Here is a 20,740-nt window from a genome sequence, read left to right as displayed (position 1 = left end):
ATAAAACTAATTTTTAAATCAATAAAATACTTTATTGCATGGTACACCCTAATGTTACATTCTGTATACTATGTGCTATTGATCTCACAATATTGACTGCCATTTTTAAGATGACAGACACCTTCCCCTTATGTGTTCTAAAGTTGTTTAGTGCTGTATTTTAAACTCATCTATCTAATAAAAATAAACCAGAAAGACAGTTGTTAATTGGCCTGTCTTGTAAGTCTTCCTTTGCAGCGTTATCCTTGTACAGAGAGGAAATTGAGATACCTGTAGATGTGTAATTGTGAACAAAATGATTTCAGAAATCGAATGAACCATATAACAAACAAAGCATGTTAAACTTCAATGAGATGCAATATAACAGCTAGGTTGGTAATGCTATGTGGTGGGAGGTTTGAAACCCGATGCTGTTTGCAAATAGGATACCTGCACTTTCCTTAAAATGGATAATAAAATATTCAATCAATCTTCATCTCATCCGAGGAACCTTTTCTCCAAGTGGAACTTCCATCAGTTTCTGTAAAGAAAGAGTAAAGTTTCACACAATCTGAACCACAACAAAAACACTACATCAAAATGAACATAGAAACGATTTAGTGCAAACTTCCAGTGAGGCCACAAGCCTAACTGAGTGATGACTGACCTTCAGCAGTCGAGCCTTGTACACCCTGTCGTCCTCCCCCTCCCGTTGTTGCTCCTCCACCTGGTACCTCTTGCAGGCAACTGTCACCTCTTGTTGGTCGTAGAGAAGAGCGGGGTCCAGAGTGTGTCCGTTGATGAGACTAACCAGGTACTCTCTGTAGTGTTTACTGCAATGGCCACACACACAGACAGACAGAGTGAGACAGCCTAACAGATAGCAAAGGTGGTTTAAAAGTTATTATAAACTAGGTGGTTCAAGCCCTGAATGCTGATTGGCTGACAGACGTGATATATCAGACCGTATACCACTGGTATGACAAAACATTACTTTGTACTGCTCTAATTACGTTACCAGTTTATAATAGCAATAAGGCACCTCAGGGGTTTGTGGTATATGGCCAATATACCACGGCTAAGGGCTGTATCCAGGCACTCCGTGTTGCGTCGTGCGTAAGAACAACCCTTAGCCGTGGTATATTGGCCATATACCACACTTCTTACCACACGCCTTACTGCTTAAATATCATTAACTTTTCATTACATATCTTCAATAGGGTAGAGTGGGGTAAGTTGAGCCAAAGGGGTCAGTTGAGCCACCCTTGTTTCTAGGAAACCATACACAAAATGTATAATTTGACCAAATATTTAGGAAGAGGTCATCAGGTTTCATGCTTGTATCTAAACCAAAGTAGATACTTTTAAGATTGTTCTATACATCAGTTGGGGTCTCTATTAGCTTTAATATGAGATCCTAAACCTAGCATGAAAGTCCATCCTTGTGTGGGCTAATATAGTCAAAACGTTTGCCTTGGAGTAAGTTGGCCATGGGGTAAGTTTAGCCAATGGTTGAGCCAATGACAAGTTGAAGTTTTCTTCCAAGGAGTAATGCAAGGCAAAGTGTTTTTTAGGTGTTAAACCTGTATTAAAAGATGATTCAAATGATTAAAAAACAAAAAAGCGATTGTGATTGTGTTGAATTGTGTTTGGGAAATAAAGATAGACATGGTTTTAAAAAGGTAGTGGTAATATTTCATTCATTACAGACATTTGTATGTGGCTTAACTTACCCTGTCCTGCGGCTCAACTTACCCCATACCTAGGGTAAATTGTGCCAAGAGACCACTTTTTTTTGGACAAGCTATGTTTTTAACTGAATTCTGATTATTTCCAGGGATATACAACATCCTGAAATGTATGTAGATATCTTTATTAGAAAGAATATTATATTTCCCTTGAACCCCCTGAATGTAGAAAATGGCACAACTTACCCCACTCTCCCCTACAATTAAATACAATACAATTAAACCCACTGGATATATGTGTGTGTGTAATGCACAAATAACAACAAACAATAAGGTATTATCAACTGTGTGTGTGTGACTAACTCGCAGAGTCCAGCGTGTCCTGGCTGAGTTTGGACTCCACAGGGTGAGTCGATCTGCTGACCCCCGTCATCCTTCTGCTCCATCACTCCACACGCGTCTGAGTCACACAGAAAGGAGTCAGACAGAAAGGAGTCACACAGAAAGGAGTCAGACAGAAAGGAGTCAGACAGAAAGGAGTCAGACAGAAAGGAGTCAGACAGAAAGGAGTCACACAGAAAGGAGTCACACAGAAAGGAGTCAGACAGAAAGGAGTCAGACAGAAAGGAGTCACACAGAAAGGAGTCACACAGAAAGGAGTCACACAGAAAGGAGTCACACAGAAAGGAGTCAGAAAGAAAGGAGTGACACAGAAAGGAGTCAGAAAGAAAGGAGTCAGACAGAAAGGAGTCACACAGAAAGGAGTCACACAGAAAGGAGTCAGACAGAAAGGAGTCACACAGAAAGGAGTCACACAGAAAGGAGTCACACAGAAAGGAGTCACACAGAAAGGAGTCACACAGAAAGGAGTCACACAGAAAGGAGTCACACAGAAAGGAGTCAGACAGAAAGGGAAAATGAGTTCTCACAGATCTGGGAACTAAGAGAGGATAAACAAGAGGTCACTCTCACCAGTCTGTGTCCCATTAGGGGGTTCTGTGTTGAACTCAACAGCACTCCTCTGTGGACAAAATATAAACACCTTAGCTCAGAAACACAACATTGAATTGACAACCCTTTAATGTTCCCAGAACATTCCCTCTGTAACATTCCCAAAACATTCCTCCTGTAATGTTCCCAGAACATTCTCTCAATAACATTCCCAGAACATTATCTCTGTAATGTTTCCTGAACATTCCCTCGGTAATGTTCCCAAAACATTCCCTCTGTAACGTTCCCAGAACATTCCCTCTGTAACGTTCCCAGAACATTCCCTCTGTAGTGTTCCCAGAACATTCCCACTGTAACGTTCCCAGAACATTCCCTCTGTAACATTCCCAGAACATTCCCTCTGTAACGTTCCCAGAACATCCCTCTGTAACGTTCCCAGAACATCCCTTGTCTCTGTACCTGCAGCAGGGCCTGTAGTCTGGCAGGCTCCCAGTCCCTGAGGTAGAAGAGACAGTCGCGTGGGTGATGAGCATGGAGACCTGTGATCTTACACTGGACTGTTTTACAAGCCGTCTGAGAGAGAGGGAGAGGGAGAGGGAGAGGGAGAGGAGGGAGGGAAACGGGTGAAGAAGGGAAAGTGAAAAAGGAAACAGACATGAGGCTGGGAATGTATGATGAGAAAGCCCTGGGGGAAAGGGAGATCCTTCCCTCTGACTGAATCCATTTAGTGAGAAATATGGTACTCCATGCAGTCCCTTTTATGTGACTTACAGTGTGGAAGGGATTGTTGCAGCCGCTGCAGAACTGGTATCTGCATTGGGAGCAGCTGAAGTGCATGCAGCCCCCTTTGGTCAAGGCATACTGGAACCTGCAGTGAGGACAGGCTACGGAGAGGGATGACAAGAAGGACCACATCATGGTGTTATAACAATTATGATGATGGTGATGATGGTGAGATGGCATTGTGTGCCAGGAGTCAAGAGTCTCAAAGTAGAAGTGCTGATCTAGGACCAGGTCCTGTCTGTCCAGATAATCGTATTTATTATTATTATCTAAAAAGGAAATCTGATCGTATATCAGCAACCATACTCTAAAACTCTTTGTGAATATGGGCCAATAACTGCAGGTTGTCTAGGCTGACTGGCTCACTGATGCCGTTGTCCCGCAGGAACCCGGCCAGCCCCTGTCTCTGGTAGTCAGGGTCATTCTGTCTCTTCCACAACTGGAACTGCTCACAGGATAAATCCTGGTGCTGAGCTTCCCACTGACAGAGAGAGAGAGAGAGAGAGAGAGAGAGAGAGAGAGAGAGGGGGGGAGAGATAGAAGGAGGGAGAGATAGAGGGAGTGAGAGAGAAGGAGAGAGAAAGATGGAGAGAGAGACATACATGCATCATTATTTGGGTCCCACATACACGTAGCTATGAAATGACACAATACATGGCAGGCAAGACAACAACAGGTATCTTTTGTACTTACAGGCTTTTTGCATTGGTTACAAAAGCTCTTTATACACGTGGGACAGGTGACTTTGAATTGGTTTCCATCATAGATAAACCCAAAGGTGCACTGAGGAGGGAAGAGGAGGGAGGAGGAGAAGAGAGGGGTGAATGAAAAGGGAAATACAGTAGAGAAGTAACTGTATACAGTACCAGTCAAAAGTTTGGACACACCTACTCATTCAAGGGTTTTTCTTTATTTTTACTATTTTCTACATTGTAGAATAATAGTGAAGACATCAAAACTATGAAATAACACATATGGAATCATGTAGTAACCAAAAAAGTGTTAAACAAATCAAAATATATTTTATATTTGAGATTCTTCAAAGTAGCCACCCTTTGCCTTGATGACAGCTTTGCACACTCTTGGCATTCTCTCAACCAGCTTCATGAGGTAGTCACCTGGAATGCATTTCAATTAACAGGTGTGCCTTGTTAAAAGTTAATTTGTCGAATTTCTTTCCTTCTTAATGCCAATCAGTTGTGTTGTGACCAAGTCCATATTATGGCAAGAACAGCTCAAATAAGCAAAGAGAAATGACAGTCCATCATTACTTTAAGACATGAAGGTCAGTCAATCCGGAACATTTCAAGAACTTTTAAAGTTTCTTCAAGTGCAGTCGCAAAAACCATCAAGCGCTATGATGAAACTGGCTCTCATGAGGACCGCCACAGGAAAGGAAGACCCAGAGTTACCTCTGCTGCAGAAGATAAGTTCATTAGAATAACTGCACCTCAGATTGCAGCCCAAATAAATGCTTTACAGAGTTCAAGTAACAGACACATCTCAACATCAACTGTTCAGAGGTGACTGCATGAATCAGGCCTTCATGGTCGAATTGCTGAAAAGAAACCACTACTAAAGGACACCAATAAGAAGAAGAGACTTGCTTGGGCCAAGAAACACGAGCAATGGACATTAGACCGGTGGAAATCTGTCCTTTGGTCTGATGAGTCCAAATTTGGTTCTAACCGCTGTGTCTTTGTGAGACTCAGAGTAGGTGAACGGATGATCTCCGCATGTGTGGTTCCCACCGTGAAGCATGGAGGAGGTGTGATGGTGTGGGGGTGCTTTGCTGGTGACACTGTCTGTGATTTATTTAGAATTCAAGGCACACTTAACCAGCATGGCTACCACAGCATTCTGCAGCGATACGCCATCCCATCTGGTTTGCGCTTAGTGGGACTATCATTTGTTTTTCAACAGGACAATGACCCAACACACCTCCAGACTGTGTAAGGGCTATTTGACCAAGAAGGAGAGTAATGGAGTACTGCATCAGATGACCTGGCCTCCACAATCACCCGACCTCAACCCAATTGAGATGGTTTGGGATGAGTAGGACCGCAGAGTGAAGGAAAAGCAGCCAACAAGTGCTCAGCATATGTGGGAACTCCTTCAAGACTGTTGGAAAAGCATTCCAGGTGAAACTGGTTGAGAGAATGCCAAGAGTGTGCAAAGCTGTCATCAATGCAAAGGGTGGCTACTTAGAAGAATCTCAAATATAAAATATATTTTGATTTGTTTAACACTTGGTTACTACATGATTCCATATGTGTTATTTCATAGTGTTGATGTCTTCACTATTATTCTACAATGTAGAAAATAGTAAAAATAAAGAAAAACCCTTGAATGAGTAGGTGTGTCCAAACTTTTGACTGGTACTGTATGTGATGGAGCTGGTTAGAAACCCACTCACGTGACAGCACCACAGGAACATGGGGTCCTTCATCAGAGCATGCTCCATCAGCTTCTTGTGGAAGAGCTCGTACACCTCACGATCCAGACAGTCTCTCAGCTAAACACACAACAGAAATAACAATGGTATGAACATGAAACACAACACAAGCTGCCGTTTTATGGGCTCTTAACCAACCGTGCTGTTTTGTTAGTTTTTTCGCATTGTTTGTAACTTATTTTGTACATAATGTTGCTGCTACCGTATCTTATGACCGAAAAGAGCTTCTGGACATCAGAACAGCGATTACTCACCTTGAACTGGACAAATAATTTTTCTTTAATGAGTTGGACGAGAGGGATTTGCTCCAGACACCTGACAGGGCCCTCATCCCCGTCATTCGCAGTAGAAAGAGACGGTGATATCGCGGGGTGCCTGGTAAGGAGCCGGCGACGAGTGGCTAATCTGCCTTTGCCATTGGTACTATTGGCCAACGTACAATTGCTTGATAATAAAGTGGACAACTACAAGCACCTATATCCTACCAACGGGACATTAAAAACTGTAATATCTTACGTTTCACCGAGTCGTGGCTGTACGACGACATGAATAACATACAGCTGGCGGGTTGTACACTGTATCGGCAGGATAGAACAGCAGCCTCTGGTAAGACAAGGGGTGGCGGTCTATGTATATTTGTAAACAACAGCTGGTGCACAAAATCAAATACTAAGGAAGTCTCAAGGTTTTGCTCGCCTGAGGTAGAGTATCTCATGATAAGCTGTAGACCACACTATCTACCAAGAGAGTTTTCATCTATATTCTTCGTAGCTGTCTATTTACCACCACAAACCGATGCTGTCACTAAGACGGCACTCAATGAGCTGTATACAGCCATAAGCAAACAGGAAAATGCTCATCCAGAGGCGGCGCTCCTAGTGGCAAGGGACTTTAATGCAGGGAAACTTAAATCCGTTTTACCTCATTTCTACCAGCATGTTAAATGTGCAACCAGAAGGAAAAAAACTCTAGACCACCTTTACTCCACACGCAGAGACGCGTACAAAGCTCTCCCTCGCCCTCCATTTGGCAAATCTGACCATAATTTTATCCTCCTGATTCCTGCTTACAAGCAAAAACTAAAGCAGGAAGCAACAGTGACTCGGTCAATAAAAAAGTGGTCAGATGAAGCAGATGCTAAGCTACAGGACTGTTTTGTTAGCACAGACTGGAATATGTTCCGGGATTCTTCCGATGGCATTGAGGAGTACACCACATCAGTCACTGGCTTCATCAATAAGTGCATCGATGACGTCGTCCCCACAGTGACTGTATGTACATACCCCAACCAGAAGCCATGGATTACAGGCAACATCCGCACTGAGCTAAAGGGTACAGCTGTCGCTTTCAAAGAGCGGGACTCTAATCCGGAAGCTTATAAGAAATCCCGCTATGCCCTCCGACGAACCATCAAACAGGCAAAGCGTCAATACAGGACTAAGATCGAATCTTACTACACCGGCTCTGAAGCTCGTCGGATGTGGCAGGGCTTGCAACCCACAGATGATGCAATCTCTATTGCGCTCCACACTGCCCTTTCACACCTGGACAAAAGGAACACCTATGTGAGAATGCTGTTCATTGACTACAGCTCAGCGTTCAACACCATAGTGCCCTCAAAGCCCATCACTAAGCTAAGGACCCTGGGACTAAACACCTCCCTCTGCAACTGGATCCTGGAATTCCTGACGGGCCGCCCCCAGGTGGTAAGGGTAGGTAACAACACATCCGCCACGCTGATCCTCAACACGGGGGCCCCTCAGGGGTGCGTGCTCAGTCCCCTCCTGTACTCCCTGTTCACTTATGACTACATTGCCAGGCACGACTCCAACACCATCATTACGTTTGCAGATGACACAACAGTGGCAGGCCTGATCACCGACAACGATAAGACAGCCTATAGGGAGGAGGTCAGAGACCTGGCCGTGTGGTGCCAGGACAACAACCTCTCCCTCAACGTGATCAAGACAAAGGAGATGATTGTGGACTACAGGAAAAAGAAGAGGACCGAGCACGGCCCATTCTCATCGACGGGGCGGTAGTGGAGCAGGTTGAGAGCTTCAAGTTCCTTGTTGTCCACATCACCAACAAACTATCATGGTCCAAACACACCAAGACAGTTGTGAAGAGGGCACGACAAAACCTATTCCACCTAAGGAGACTGAAAAGATTTGGCATGGGTCCTCAGATCCTCAAAAGATTCTACAGCTGCACCATCGAGAGCATCCTGACTGGTTGCATCACTGCCTGGTCTGGCAACTGCTCGGCCGCTGACCGCAAGGCAATACAGAAGGTAGTGCGTACGGCCCAGTACATCACTGGGGCCAAGCTTCCTGCCATCCAGGACCTCTATACCAGGCGGTGTCAGAGGAAGGCCCTAAAAATGGTCAAAGACTCCAGCCACCCTAGTCATAGACTGTTCTCTCTGCTACCGCACGGCAAGCGGTACCGGAGCGCCAAGTCTAGGTCCAAGAGGCTTCTAAACAGCTTCTACCCCCAAGCCATAAGACTAATCAAATGGCTACCCAGACTATTTGCATTGCCCCCCCCCTCCTCTTTGACGCTGCTGCTACTCTGTTTATTAGCTATGCATAGTCACTTTAATAACTCTACCTACATGTACATATTACCTCAATTACCTCGACTAACCTGTGCCCCCGCACATTGACTCTGTACCGGTACCCCCTGTATATAGCCTCCCTACTGTTATTTTACTGCTGCTCTTTAATTATTTGTTACTTTTTTTTTTTTTTTTAGGTATTCTTTCTTAAAATTGCATTGTTGGTTAAGGGCTTGTAAGTAAGCATTTCACTTTAAGGTCTACACCTGTTGTATTCAGTGCATGTGACAAATATAATTTGATTTGATTTGATTTCCATCTACCTATAGCCCTCCTAGGGTTGCAAAAATGCTCAAATCTGGGATTTCTGAAAAAATAAAACAGGTAACTTTGCAAACTGGATACCTCCCATCTATCTCCATATCTTCCCTTCCAAACAAAGTGTATTCTTATTCTTCTTCTTATCACCTGAATGTCCAGAGTAAAGAAGTAGCTGTCCAGGTGCTCAGGGTCGTTGATGTCTGGTCCCGCACACACGGGACACACCATGTCTCTGATGTGCTTGTCTCTCACAGCGATGGTGAAATGCTGTGTGAAACACTCGTGGCACACCGAGCACTGACACGAGGTCAGGGACTGCATCTGAGAGAGGTACAGAGAATGTTTGAAGGATCTATGCAGTATAAACCCATAAACCACATACCGATATTAACAGCTTATAGAAATGACACACCATATCTGAGAGAGGAGGGCACCAAAGTGAAAGTTACAGTATGTCTACGTTGCACTGAAAGTCAATTGTACTAAAGAATTACAAAACAACATGCAGTGCAATGTAGCTACACCATTCCACGCAAACTCAACCAAACCCCCAGCAGCCCACCTTGCTATGTGGGAAGATGCTGAGGCAGCAGGGGCACTCGTTGTTGAGAAGGCGGCGGAGGAACTCTCTGTCCTGGGACTCTCTGACGGCCTGGATGACGTCCTCTAGGGAGTACTGGGCATCAGGCTCCTGGAGTAGAGACAGGGCCAGCTCACAGCGCCCCCAGCTGGGCAGCTCGTACAATGCCAGCAGGCGCCTGCACATCCTCTGAGAGGACAATGGAGGGTAATGATGATGATGAACAACAATCAGATTATTTGTGTTATCTATGGCCTTGGGAAATGCAGTTTAGTTGACTTGTGCTCTCTCTCTGTCTCTCTCAGACACATACACTCTGCAGTACCTGTTTGTCAGGGTTCTTGGCATCAATGGGGGCTTCTGGCTGGTCGCTCCAGATGCGCTGGTGGAAGGGCTCCAGGAGGGGCCGCTGCAGCAGGGACAGAGCCCCCCGCACCTCTCCTCCACTCAGACGCAGAGCCTCCTCACACTGGGATGCCTCCCAGAAGCCCAGAGAACGCAGCTCCCGCATCTACACACCAGAGACAGACCAGACCCAGTCAGAGTGGAAACACCTCTTTCATATCTTAGTATTACTGCATTCTTGAGGAGCTTGCAAGTAAGCATTTTACTGGACTGTTTACACCTGCTGTATCCTGTGCACGTGACAAATACATTTTGATTTGGGGCGGCAGGTAGCCTAGCGGTTAAGAGTGCTGGGCCAGTAACTGAATGGTCGCTGGTTTGAATCCCTGAGCCGACTAGATGAAAAATCTGTCGAATAGCCCTTGAGCAAGGCATTTAACCCTAATTGCTCCTCTAAGTCGCTTTGGATAAGAGCGTCTGCGACATGACAAAAAAATGTAACTGCAGTATACTTTGCATATACAGTGCTTTCGGAAAGTATTCAGACCCCTTGACTTTTTTCACATTTTGTTACGTTACAGCTTTATTGTAAAATTGATTAAATTGTTTTCCCCCCCTCATCAATCTACACACAATACCCCATAATGACAAAGCAAAAACAGGTTTTTAGATTTTTTTGCAAATGTATAAAAAAAAAAAAGTAAATATCACATTTACATAAGTATTCAGACCCTTTATTCAGTACTTTGTTGAAGCACCTTTGGCAGCGATTACAGCCTCGAGTCTTCTTGGGTATGACGCTACAAGCTTGGCACACCTGTATTTGGGGAGTTTCTCCCATTCTTCTCTGCAGATCCTCTCAAGCTCTGTCAGCTTGGATGGGGAGCGTTGCTGCACAGCTATTTTCAGGTCTCTCCAGAGATGTTCGATCGGGTTCAAGTCTGGGTTCAAGTCTGGGCTCTGGCTGGGCTACTCAAGGACATTCAGAGACTTGTCCCGAAGCCACTCCTGCGTTGTCTTGGCTGTGTGCTTAGGGTTGTTGTCCTGTTGGAAGGTGAACCTTCGCCCCAGTCTGAGGTCCTGAGCGCTCTGGAGCAGGTTTTCATCAAGGATCTCTCTATACTTTGCTCCATTCATCTTTCCCTCGATCCTGACTAGTCTCCCAGTCCCTGCCGCTGAAAAACATCCCCACAGCATGATGCTGCCACCACCATGCTTCACCGTAGAGATGGGTGCCAGGTTTCCTCCAGATGTGACGGCTTGGCATTCAGGTCAAAGAGTTCAATCTTGGTTTCATCAGACCAGAGAATCTTGTTTCTCATGGTCTGAGTCTTTAGGTGCCTTTTGGCAAACTCCAAGCGGGCTGTCATGTGCCTTTTACTGAGGAGTGGCTTCCTTCTGGCCACTCTACCATAAAGGCCTGATTGGTGGAGTGCTGCAGAGATGGTTGTCCTTCTGGAAGGTTCTCCCATCTCCACAGAGGAACTCTAGAGCTCTGTCAGAGTGACCATCTGGTTCTTGGTCACCTCCCTGACCAAGGCCCTTCTCCCCTGATTGCTCAGTTTGGCCAGGCGGCCAGCTCTAGGACGAGTCTTGGTGGTTCCAAACTTCTTCTATTTAAAAATGATGGAGGCCACTGTGTTCTTGGGGACCTTCAATGCTGCAGAATGCTTTTGGTACCCTTCCCCAGATCTGTGCCTTGACACAATCCTGTCTCGGACCTCTACGGACAATTCCATCAACCTCATGGCTTGGTTTTTGCTCTGACAAGCACTGTCAACTGTGGGACCTTTTATAGACAGGTGTGTGCCTTTCCAAATCATGTCCAATCAATTGAATTTACTATGGGTGGACTCCAATCAAGTTGTAGAAACATCTCAAGGATGATCAATGGAAACAGGATGCACTTGAGCTCAATATCGAGTCTCATAGGGAACCGTCTGAATACTTACGTAAATAAGGTATTTCTGTTTTTTATTTTAAATACATTTGCTAAAATGTCTAAAAACCTGTTTTCACTTTGTCATTATGGGGTATTGTGTGTAGATTGCTGAGGAATTGTATTTATTTAATCCATTTTAGAATAAGGCTGTAACGTAACAAAATGTGGAAAAAGTCAAGGGGTCTCAATACTTTCCGAAGGCACTGTAGGCTTAATCGTGACACAGACTATCTCTGTAAGTAGCCTTGCACGAGTTGGAATGGCTCATAGGAGCAGGAGACTATCTGTGTCAAGCAGAGTCACATCAGCTCCCATTTTTACAGTCTTTGGTATGTCTCGGCCTGGGATCAAACTCCCAACCTTCCAACCTCAGGTCTGACACTCTAACCACAAGGCCACTGATGGGTCTAGTGAACTCTAAAGTGTTTAGCCATATCAGTTTTGAGTGACCATTAGGGTCAGGTGAACTGTCTGGTTCTCACCTTGGCCTGTCTGTCTCTGAGCAGCTGACAGACTGCTCTCTCAGTGTCGCCCCCTGCTGCCAGCCATGCCTGCTTGGCCTCAACCCTGGACAGCTGCACCCCCTCACCCAGCAGCACACTGGGACTCTGTTGCTCTGTCGACCCCCCATCCCTCTCAGTGTTATCCTGCGGCCCAGAAACCCTTGCTTTGTAGTTCTGCAAAGCTGCCGAAGCCGCCATGGCACAGATCTCATCCAGTTGGTGGGGCAGCTCTGATTTCAGCCAATCACAGGGGTTGACGTTGCTGCCCCTGGAAACACAGAGGGCTGCGTACACCTCCTCAGGGCCCACTCCCTTCTTCTCTCCCTTCTGAGGAAGAACATCAACTTAGAAGTTAGAATAATACCAGTCAATCTGGTTTTAATTCACATTTAGAGTCAGTTCAAACGTCACCTACTCGTATTTGATGGACAAGCTTCAGCCCTTCATCCCTCATCAGGTTCTGTCTCTTGATGTCGATGTTCACCCTGGAAGAGATCTGGGGAGGGATCTGGGGCGTCACAGGAGGCGGGACTAAGTCTTTGATTGGAGATTGCAGGAGGAGGGACTTGGGGCTGGTGACCGCAGGGTCTTTGCACGGCAAGTTGCACATCTTACAAACCACTGCAGGCTGCAAGTTCACATAGGTGCAGAACTGACACATCCACTACAGAGAGAGAGAGACAGCATGGGAGAGAGGCAGAGAGGGGGAGAGAGATTTTGAAAGATTAAAACTGTCGTTTCTCTTTGCTTATTTTACCTGTTCTTGCCATAATATGGACTTGGTCTTTTACCAAATAGGGCTATCTTCTGTATACCAACCCTACCTTGTCACAACACAACTGATTGGCTCAACTGCATTAAGAAGGAAAGAAATTCCACAAATTAACTTTTAACAAGGCACACCTGTTAATTGAAATGCATTCCAGGTGACTACCTCGTGAAGCTGGTTGAGAGAATGCAAATAGTGTGCAAAGCTGTCATCAAGGCAAAGGGTGGCTATTTTGAAGAATCTAAAACCTAAAATATATTTTGATTTGTTTAACAATTTTTGGGCTACTACAGTGAGGGAAAAAAGTATTTGATCCCCTGCTGATTTTGGACGTTTGCCCACTGACAAAGACATGATCAGTCTATCATTTTAATGGTAGGTTTATTTGAACAGTGAGAGACAGAATAACAACAAAAAAATCCAGAAAAACTTATGTCAAAAATGTTATAAATTGATTTGCATTTTAATGAAGGAAATAAGTATTTGACCCCTCTGCAAAACATGACTTAGTACTTGGTGGCAAAACCCTTGTTGGCAATCACAGAGGTCAGATGTTTCTTGTAGTTGGCCACCAGGTTTGCACACATCTCAGGAGGGATTTTGTCCCACTCCTCTTTGCAGATCTTCTCCAAGTCATTAAGGTTTCGAGGCTGACGTTTGGCAACTCGAACCTTCAGCTCCCTCCACAGATTTTCTATGGGATTAAGGTCTGGAGACTGGCTAGGCCACTCCAGGACCTTAATGTGCTTCTTCTTGGGCTGTGTGTTTTGGGTCATTGTCATGCTGGAATACCCATCCACGACCCATTTTCAATGCCCTGGCTGAGGGAAGGAGGTTCTCACCCAAGATTTGACGGCACATGGCCCCGTCCATCGTCCCTTTGATGCGGTGAAGTTGTCCTGTCCCCTTAGAAGAAAAACACCCCCAAAGCATAATGTTTCCACCTCCATGTTTGACGGTGGAGATGGTGTTCTTGGGGTCATAGGCAGCATTCCTCCTCCTCCAAACACGGCGAGTTGAGTTGATGCCAAAGAGCTCGATTTTGGTCTCATCTGACCACAACACTTTCACCCAGTTCTCCACTGAATCATTCAGATGTTCATTGGCAAACTTCAGATGGCCCTGTATATGTGCTTTCTTGAGCAGGGGGACCTTGCAGGCGCTGCAGGATTTCAGTCCTTCACGGCGTAGTGTGTTACCAATTGTTTTCTTGGTGACTATGGTCCCAGCTGCCTTGAGATCATTGACAAGATCCTCCCGTGTAGTTCTGGGCTGATTCCTCACCGTTCTCATGATCATTGCAACTTCACGAGGTGAGATGTTGCATGGAGCCCCAGGCCGATGGAGATTGACAGTTATTTTGTGTTTCTTCCATTTGCGAATAATCGCACCAACTGTTGTCACCTTCTCACCAAGCTGCTTGGCGATGGTCTTGTAGCCCATTCCAGCCTTGTGTAGGTCTACAATCTTGTCGCTGACATCCTTGGAGAACTCTTTGGTCTTGGCCATGGTGGAGAGTTTGGAATCTGATTGATTGATTGCTTCTGTGGACAGGTGTCTTTTATACAGGTAACGCCCTTTAAGAGTGTGCTCCTATTCTCAGCTCGTTACCTGTATAAAAGACACCTGGTAGCCAGAAATCTTTCTGATTGAGAGGGGGTCAATTCTGTCTCTCACTGTTCAAATAAACCTGCCATTAAAATTATAGACTGATCATTTCTTTGTCAGTGGGCAAACGTACAAAATCAGCAGGGGATCAAATACTTTTTTCCCTCACTGTACATGATTCCATATGTGTTATTTCATAGTTTTAATGTCTTCACTATTATTCTACAATGTAGAAAATAGTAAAAATAAAGAAAAACCCTTGAATGAGTAGGTGTGTCCAAACTTTTGACTGGTCCTGTATGTATATTGCATAGTTATAACCTTTAATTGTGTGCATATCTTTGTCTTATAGAACCACAACAATAAGATTCCAAGTCATTCGGATTACCAAAATCATATAAACATACACTGTATTCAAATGGAAACAGCTGTGTCTGTGTGTATGTGGTGGTGACTATCAAGCGTACAGTGATGGGCCTCAACATCATGTTCTAAACGGACAGCACTATAGAGGACTGAATCAAACCAATCAGTTATAAGTATATAGCGGGTGAGGGCATTCACAGCCGACCGCTCAGACGGGTGAGGGCATAACAGCCAACCGTTTTTACGTGGTCCTTCTAGCTGGATTTAGCGACCAATCGTTTTTACAGTATTTACACTAACCTCTGTTTCATTGTCTGCTGTGTGTCCTGGCGTGGAACATACTGGATTACTGGAGAGTACTGGCGTGATAGAGGGACGGGTGGCCAGACGGGGGCGCTCACACACCTCACAGAGTATACTGCTGCCCTGGTTCACAACCGTACAGCTCTTACACTGCCACTCTACGAAAGAGGTCAGAGAGGGTAGATAAACAGACAGCCTGGTATTGATCTCAGTTTCTAGTAATGTATAATTACATTACTCATGTATTATCACTGCTATAGAGGCACAGATGGCATGAACACCTCAAACAGGACAGGATAGGTGACTAATATGTTGTTTAAATGAACGTCACATGAAAACTACTCAACAGTTGACCCATGTATATGAATGTGACCTGTGTTGGGTGATGGCTGCCCTGGGTCTTCCTGAACTATAAGGGATGCGACGGCCAGGCGGGGTCGTTCACAGGTCACACACAGCACGGCTTTCACCTCGTTTACAGTAGTGCACTGAGCACACTCCCACGAGGAAAGAGAATGGCTAGAAAAGAGAAGAAACACGAGTGAGAGGAAAGCTTCATGTCCAGAAAGCTTCATGTCCAGAAAGCTTCATGTCCAGAAAGCTTCATGTCCGAAAGCTTCATGTCCAGAAAGCTTCATGTCCAGAAAGCTTCATGTCCAGAAAGCTTCATGTCCAGAAAGCTTCATGTCCAGAAAGCTTCATGTCCAAAGCTTCATGTCCAGAAAGCTTCATGTCTGAAAGCTTCATGTCCAGAAAGCTTCATGTCCAGAAAGCTTCATGTCCAGAAAGCTTCATGTCCGAAAGCTTCATGTCCAGAAAGCTTCATGTCCAGAAAGCTTCATGTCCAGAAAGCTTCATGTCCAGAAAGCTTCAAGTTCAGAAAGCTTCATGTCCAGAAAGCTTCATGTCCAGAAAGCTTCATGTCCAGAAAGCTTCATGTCCAGAAAGCTTCAAGTTCAGAAAGCTTCATGTCCAGAAAGCTTCGTGTCCAGAAAGCTTCATGTCCAGAAAGCTTCATGTCCAGAAAGCTTCATGTCCAGCAACCTTCATGTCCAGCAGACGCGTCAAACTCTTTGCGTTCCGGTGGAAGTCATTAATTGTCAATGGAGCAGTCCGCAGCGCTACGTTGGGGATGCCACGCTAGGCTGCAGTGCGTTCTGTGTACCACATGAGTTCAATAGTTTCAACTTGTGTGTTGCATAACCGTGCGGTGGTACAAACGGAAGTACATAAAAGTTTGTGCGTTTTCACGAAACCAGCCAACAGAATGGAGTGCAAAATGAATATGCACAGAACTGTTCTTTGTGTAATTTAGCACGCCATCATGCCGGGCAAACTAGTGATTAGAAATCAGTAGCCTACTCTATATGGGAACAACCAGTTCAATTTATTGATGTTGCTTGAGATGAATGTGACGGAAGAATAGAAAGAAACTAGATGAATTGTTGTAATGTGACCTTGTGTGCAGCCTATGAAACCAGCAGGTCGATATGAGAATAACTTTCATCTGTTTTAATGATTAGTTTTGGTCAAACAGGGCGAAGATGATCTTCTCCATGCCACAAACCGTACTGCAGCCTTACTAAGCAGATGTGCATCAAGTTTGGAAAATGTGGGCTAGACATCTGGCAAAAACAACCCTAACCCTAACCCTAACGCATTGTGTATCTGGTGGACATATGGCGGAAGAAGTGAGTGATCAGGTTTGTGTGTGTGTGAGTGTGAACGTGTGTATGTGTGTGTAGAGTCGGATTATAACACATCCTCATTTCTAACCTAAAAGCTCTTGTTGGTTTGGCGGGGGTAACCAGTGTCCTGTTGTGACCCCTGCGGTCAGGGTGAGAATGGTACAGTCTGTCACATTCCAGACACAGCCTCTGAGAACAGGTGGAGCAATGGGTGGAGACTTGGGACATACCACAGATGGTACAGGTCTCTACGGGGGGTTTAAAAATGTGATAAGTGTTAGGTTACATATTCAGTGTTAGGTTACATATTCAGGGTAAGAATATTCAAATAAATATTGGATTAAAAGTGAGATTTGAGCTGAAATGGTCAAAGCTATGACCCATATCTTACCCTGTATTTTATCTCTCCTGTGATTGGCTCTGGACGGGTGGCGGTGGTAGATGAGGTCACATGACTGACAGAAAGGAAGAGAACCACAGGGTGGGCAGAGGAGAGAGGGCGTGGCACCGCACAGATTACACCCCCCATCTGAGAGAGAAAGAGAGAGAGAGAGAGGAGCAATAAGCAATATGCAATAATTTTGTCATCCAATGACAGTACAATAGACAGGCAGATGACATATGCCAGTGGGGTTGGAAGTGGACAGGTTGCCAGGTGACAGACAGGGAGACTCGTACAGGGAGTGGCTGTCTGTCTCACCTGTGGGGGCTTGTATTAGTCCAGGACTAGCAGCAGGTTTGGGTGGAGGAGATAGTGTTTGAAGGTCGTTCCCCCTGTCCCCATGCTCCTCTCTTGGTGGGATGACCACCGCATCAGACATCAGCTCTGGTTCATCCTGAGGAGAGCAGAATAGCCCTAATGACAACACTAATCACAGAAAAAGGTTGAGGTAGAAACAGACAAACCGATTAACCACCCGACTGTACGCTACACAGACCTGGGTTGTCTTCTGTAGACTAAGGGATGGGATTATATTGCTGTAGATTTCTGGGTGAGCATGTGTACCCTGAAGGACAACAAACAACACAGTGCCACATAAGAGTTAGCAAGAGATCAAACATGGAAACTCATCTTTGTGGTTATCCTCAAATTGAGAATGAGAACAATTCAAACATTTTTATTAGATAATAACACTCTTAGACTCTCATATGAATGTTCACCTTGATAAGCATGTCCAGTTCCATGCGCAGGGTCATGACCTCAATGGTCACCGCAGCAACCTTCCCAACATCTGGATCTGTGACATCTTCAGGGAAGCTGAGGCCGTCTGGCTGCTGATTGGTGTAACCGTAGAGAAACAGGACTGACCTGCCACCCTGTAGAAAAGATAGCAGACAGTAGAATAAACCACCGTTGACTCAAATTAGTGAAAAAGTAAACTGAAATGCTTTAAATATCACTGGGTACCCAGTGCCCTAGGTCTATGTCTATGACCCGTGAGACACTTTAAACATTGATCATTGATCCACTCCCTTTTTGAACCATCTGACTATTTGTAGTGAAATCAATAGATGAGATGACTTTCAGACTCGGTAATCTGTACTATGCACTAGGAAGTCAATCATTATACTGTAATAATAAGAATGGGGCTGGAAGTCCCTGATCGTGTTTAGAGAGGCCTGTCTCCCTCCTTTACCTTGATGGCGTCCACGGTAGCCCTGAAGACTGGGTTGTTGTGCTTGACACTGCGCCAGTACCTGGGCCTGCTGGGGCTGGTCAGGTTACAGCCATACTTCTCTAGGATGCTCAAGGCTTTAAACAGCCGGCCCAAAGACTCTAGGACCTGACGGAGGGAGGAGAGGGGAGGTGGGGGAGAGGTGTTCAGGAGGCCAGAGGGGTTAACAGGAAAAGCTGAGGGTGCAAGGGGTACAGTAAAGACAAAAATACATTTGGGGGGCACCTGGATAGGAGAGAATGTAAAACCTCACCTCTTCCCTGCTGTGCCCTGATATGTTCTGTGTCACCATGGTCTGTGCTGTGATGTGGTGAAACTTGTCTGACAGGGACAGCGGGACATTGGCCATGACCTGGACATCAGCCTTCAATGCCTGGGCAGAGCCTGAATAGGACAGGAGGGACTCAGCTCTCCTCCGCACCTCCTCGAAAGGGACAGACTGGGTACTCATCATTCACAAACTGGGGAATAGAGATTAAGAATGACAGTAGGTAAACTCAGGGATGGGATTGTTTGCTGATGTGCAGTAGGTAGGTCTACTGTATTTTCTTATGCATCTGGGTGTACCGTCTAGCTACTCTGTCTACTGTGAACATAAATGTCTCCAAGGGGAATTAGCTCAAATGGTAAGAGCGCTTGCCAGGGTAACTTTTCTAATATAAGTCGTTCTGTCTGAATAACAGCGAATGCTAAATGGCAAAAATGTTTAAATGGTAAATGTAAGTACATTGAAGTTTGCTACCGTTATCTCAAAATGACACGTGACACCAGATAGCCGTAAACTTTAGCTGTAGCTGTAGTACATGTTCTGAAATTGAAGTGGCACATTGAGCTGGCTGGCAAGTCTATTTCTAATTATGCTCTAGCTAATTTATGACTGGCTAGCAAGGCGAAATCGAAAGTTTATGATGACAGCCAGATCAGTGCCACTACTTGCCTTACCTTTATCTTCCGCGTTTCCAGATGTATTTCGTGATCCAAGTCCTTTTGAATCCAATCGAATGTAATATCAAGGCAAAATGTAGCTACATTTCCAGTGTCACGTCGGTCTTCTGAAGCATGTCTTGAAAAGCATAGCTAGCTAAAGTCACAACAACAGTGAAAATGTAGTTGACGCGGAAGTTGTTATGAGGGGCGATGTAAAATAAACCTTGATGTACACTACCCTCTAGTGGTATTATATATAATAGCAGTTACTGTAATTACGCTGACCACAGTCAACAACATTGTTATTACATTGTTATAAATCAATCACTCACTCAATCATGATACTTCATCTTCTTTAGGACAGTCACATTTACAACTAAAAGCCACAAACTGCAGTTCACGTGGTCTTCTTGGAACTGAACACAGAACACTGTCTTAGAAACATTACTTTTCATGGTTGGACTGCTTTCATTCATTATTCATAGTATTAGAAATAACTTAAAGACCAGTTCAACTCTTCTGTGTGTAAGCTTTTTTTATTAATCTAAGCACAACATTTGCCCAATGTACAACGTCCAAAGATTGTACTATCTCTGTTTTACCACTAGAGGAGGCAACTGCTAATCAATAATAGTGGCTTTTTATCGTGATATGGCAAGAAGAACTCACAGGGCACAAGACACAAGAAGAGTGTGATGACAATGATATGGTCACTGCAATGACAATGATATGGTCACTGACTAGGTGACCCTTAAGGTAGTGGTCAGTATCAGGGCTTGAGCCATGACAACAAAATTACCTTTCTTCAGGCGAGGGCCTTTATGTGAGAGTGCATATGATTCTCATTTTGACTACAGTCAGTAATATCTAACCCAGGCCTGTACTGACATACACTACATGAACAAATGTATGTGGACACCTGCTTGTCGAACATCTCATTCCAAAATCATGGGCATTAATATGGAGTTGGTCCCCCCTTTGCTGCTACAACAGCCTCCACTCTTCTGGGAAGGCTTTCCACTAGATGTTGAAACATTGCTGCGGGGACTTGCTTCCATTCAGCCACAAGAGCATTAGTGAGGTTGGGCACTGATGTTGGGCGATTAGGCCTGGCTCGCAGTCGGCCTTCCAATTCATCCCAAAGGTGTTCGATGGGGTTGAGGTCAGGGCTCTGTGCAGGCCAGTCAAGTTCTTCCACACCAATCTCAACAAACCATTTCTGTATGGACCTCGCTTTGTGCACAGGGGCATTGTCATGCTGAAACAGGAAAGGGCCTTCTCCAAACTGTTGGCACA

General features: G+C 45.0%; 1 protein-coding gene across 2 annotated transcripts; it reads right to left on the bottom strand.

Annotated features, from left to right (window-relative positions):
* Positions 1-7: 7 nt before the first annotated feature.
* On the bottom strand, positions 8-19,639 carry LOC121549863 (E3 ubiquitin-protein ligase RNF31). Of its 2 annotated transcripts, XM_041861813.1 has the most exons (24): positions 19,460-19,639; positions 18,771-18,978; positions 18,479-18,625; positions 18,003-18,158; positions 17,780-17,848; positions 17,542-17,677; positions 17,233-17,370; positions 16,930-17,089; positions 15,527-15,672; positions 15,151-15,311; positions 12,523-12,771; positions 12,087-12,434; positions 9,643-9,828; positions 9,300-9,506; positions 8,885-9,058; positions 5,818-5,916; positions 4,095-4,184; positions 3,768-3,882; positions 3,390-3,502; positions 3,078-3,191; positions 2,640-2,688; positions 2,031-2,127; positions 647-812; positions 8-520 (listed from the first exon to the last, which is right to left on the bottom strand). In XM_041861813.1, the coding sequence occupies exons 2-24, from the start codon at positions 18,969-18,971 to the stop codon at positions 473-475; spliced, it is 3,369 nt and encodes a 1,122-aa protein (XP_041717747.1). In that variant the 5' UTR covers positions 18,972-18,978; positions 19,460-19,639; the 3' UTR covers positions 8-472. The 2 variants fall into 2 exon arrangements, with proteins under 2 accessions (XP_041717747.1, XP_041717748.1); XM_041861814.1 differs by lacking the exons at positions 8-520; positions 647-812; positions 2,031-2,127; positions 2,640-2,688; positions 3,078-3,191 and having other exon boundaries at positions 3,415-3,502; positions 3,708-3,882.
* Positions 19,640-20,740: the final 1,101 nt, after the last annotated feature.

The sequence above is a fragment of the Coregonus clupeaformis genome, chromosome 34, assembly GCF_020615455.1.
Source record: "Coregonus clupeaformis isolate EN_2021a chromosome 34, ASM2061545v1, whole genome shotgun sequence".
In the NCBI taxonomy this organism is placed as follows: Eukaryota; Metazoa; Chordata; class Actinopteri; order Salmoniformes; family Salmonidae; genus Coregonus; species Coregonus clupeaformis.
The sequence above is the reverse complement of the archived record's forward strand: the minus strand, read 5'-3'. Positions and strand labels throughout refer to the sequence as shown.

Bases quoted from the DNA above. Each gene is read 5' to 3' on its own strand.
- LOC121549863 (XM_041861813.1), bottom strand. From the start codon at position 18,971: ATGATGAGTACCCAGTCTGTCCCTTTCGAGGAGGTGCGGAGGAGAGCT. The intron at 17,678-17,779 runs GTCTGTGTAGCG...TGCTCTCCTCAG, and splicing joins GTCTACAGAAGACAACCCAG to GATGAACCAGAGCTGATGTC. The intron at 15,673-16,929 runs GTTAGAAATGAG...TCTCTTTTCTAG, and splicing joins AAACCAACAAGAGCTTTTAG to CCATTCTCTTTCCTCGTGGG.